Here is a 2,207-nt window from a genome sequence, read left to right on the forward strand (position 1 = left end):
AAATTGCTGTTTTTACCCAATACAGTTATACATATTTTTCTTCCCTTTCTTTCTATTATTTTTTAAGTACCCAATTCCCTGTATTAAACATTTAACTAAAGAAAAATTCATTCAAGCTATGCTTTTCTTAATACTGAACTGAGTATTCAGAAAAATTAAAAATAATTTAGGAAATCCAGAAGATATTTATAATATATACAAATTTATAATATATAATATGTAAAACACTGACATTAAACTGTGTACATAAGAAAAACCGCAGATAATCTCTGACTGACTGAGGATAAGATCATGAATCAGGCCATGGACTGTGAGCCCTGCTGCTCCCGACCAGACAATCTGAGGAAGCGGCCCCAGTCACGGTGGGGTTGCTCTGCAGCTGAAGAGACTCCCCAGGGACTGCTTTATGTCCTTGTTTCTGAGACTGTAGATGAAGGGGTTCAGCATGGGGGTGACCACCGTGTACATCACGGAGGCAATTGCACTGTCCCTGGAGTCGTGGGTAGCAGCAGGGCAGAGGTACACGCCGAGCCCCGTCCCGTAGAACAGGGAGACCACACAGAGGTGAGACCCGCAGGTGGAGAAGGCTTTGTACCTGCCACTCGCTGAGGAGATTTTCAAAACAGAGGACACAATCTTAGAGTAAGAGAAAAGGATGCCACTGAGAGGAATCATCGCCACATCCCCCGCTGTTAAATATATCACCAGCTCATTGAGGAAGGTGTCAGAACAGGGAAGCTGGATCACCTGGTTCAGTTCACAGAAGAAGTGAGGGATTTGCAGCTGTGAGCAAAAGGACAGTCGCAAAACCATTAAGCTGTGTAATAGGGAATCCAGAAGACTTAACACCCAGCATGCAAGAAGCAGGAGGCCACAGAACTGGGGGTTCATGATGACCATGTAGTGCAGGGGATGGCAGATGGCCACAAACCGGTCGTAGGCCATGGCTGTCAGGAGGAAGTTGTCCAGTCCTGCAAAGAGTAAGAATAAAAACACCTGGCTGAGGCAGCCCGCGTAGGTTATGGCTTTGTTCTGCGTCTGGATGTTCAGCAGCATGTTGAGGATGGTGGTGGAGGTGAAGCCGATGTCGGCAAAGGACAGGTTGGCGAGGAAGAAGTACATGGGGGTGTGCAGGTGAGGGTCCGTGACGATGGCCAGGATGATGAGGAGATTCCCAGTGACCGTGACCAAGTACATGGACAAGAATGCCCAGAAGAGGAGGGGCTGCAGCAAGGCCTCTTCTGAGAGCCCCAGGAGGATGAACTCTTTGGCGTGGGTTTGGTTTCCTGGCGCCAGGTCGCTGGTCAGCCTGGGGGATGGACACAGAAGTGATGTAAACTTAATGTGAGCACAGCAGAGCAATCGAGACATGAGTTTAACCCTTTGCACTCCGCTGTCCCCTCTCAGGGAACATCGGAATTCTACCATATCACTCGGATGTCCCCTCTCAGGGGACATTGCAATTTATTAATGATTATGGGGAATTGAGTTATTTCAACGCAACTTTTTGAGACATGCATGTTTCCCTGAAGTTTTATCTTGAAATGGCACAAGAAATTAAATCAAAATATCGTAAAATTACTAAGATATATACATCTTCTGCGGTCAGTAGATTAAACAATAAACTACATATTCCTGATATGGGACAAAGAAAACGGGACTTCATTGTGTGTTCAACAGGAAAACACCTGGTGGCAGGCGTCAAACCACTTATTACTGTCAAACATGCACTAATCAGCCTGCAATGCATATTGGGGAGTGTTGCAAAACTTATCATACTGTACAAAATTATAAACAATAAAATATTGTTTTTTTTTTGCAAATATACATTCCTCGATGTCACCCAATTCATATAAGTCCAATATCATTATAATACGTTACTTGGTTCCAAAATTATCCTAAATAATATGAGGGCCTATAAATGCACGTTTCTGCCGCAAAGTAGCGTCGAGTAGCTGGTAGCCAATGTCCGGAATGGTTCGGAGTGCAAATGGTTAAATGGTGTGAATTTATTTTAAATACATTCAGCTAATAAATTTCATCTTATAGAGCTAGTGCCTCTTACCTGAATTTTCAAGGCGGTTGAATGGCCCACCTTCTCCTGATGCTGGAATAATTAGCTATTCTTACAACCAATGCAAACATTTTGCAATTCAATATTTTCTTGGAAAATTTTCTGAGATTTTCTTTTAAATACGCTTTACCAT

At 43.5% G+C, this 2,207-nt stretch overlaps 1 protein-coding gene across 1 annotated transcript; it reads right to left on the bottom strand.

The window, feature by feature from the left end:
• Positions 1-357: 357 nt before the first annotated feature.
• Positions 358-1,284, bottom strand: LOC311176126 (olfactory receptor 7A10-like; the record flags this gene model as incomplete). Its single annotated transcript, XM_084241447.1, has 1 exon — positions 358-1,284. Exon 1 carries the CDS (start codon positions 1,195-1,197, stop codon positions 358-360), a length of 840 nt encoding a protein of 279 aa, XP_084097573.1. The 5' UTR covers positions 1,198-1,284.
• Between the last annotated feature and the right edge of the window lie 923 nt (positions 1,285-2,207).

Source organism: Talpa europaea, assembly GCF_964194135.1.
Source record: "Talpa europaea genome assembly, chromosome: 8".
Classification (NCBI taxonomy): Eukaryota; Metazoa; Chordata; class Mammalia; order Eulipotyphla; family Talpidae; genus Talpa; species Talpa europaea.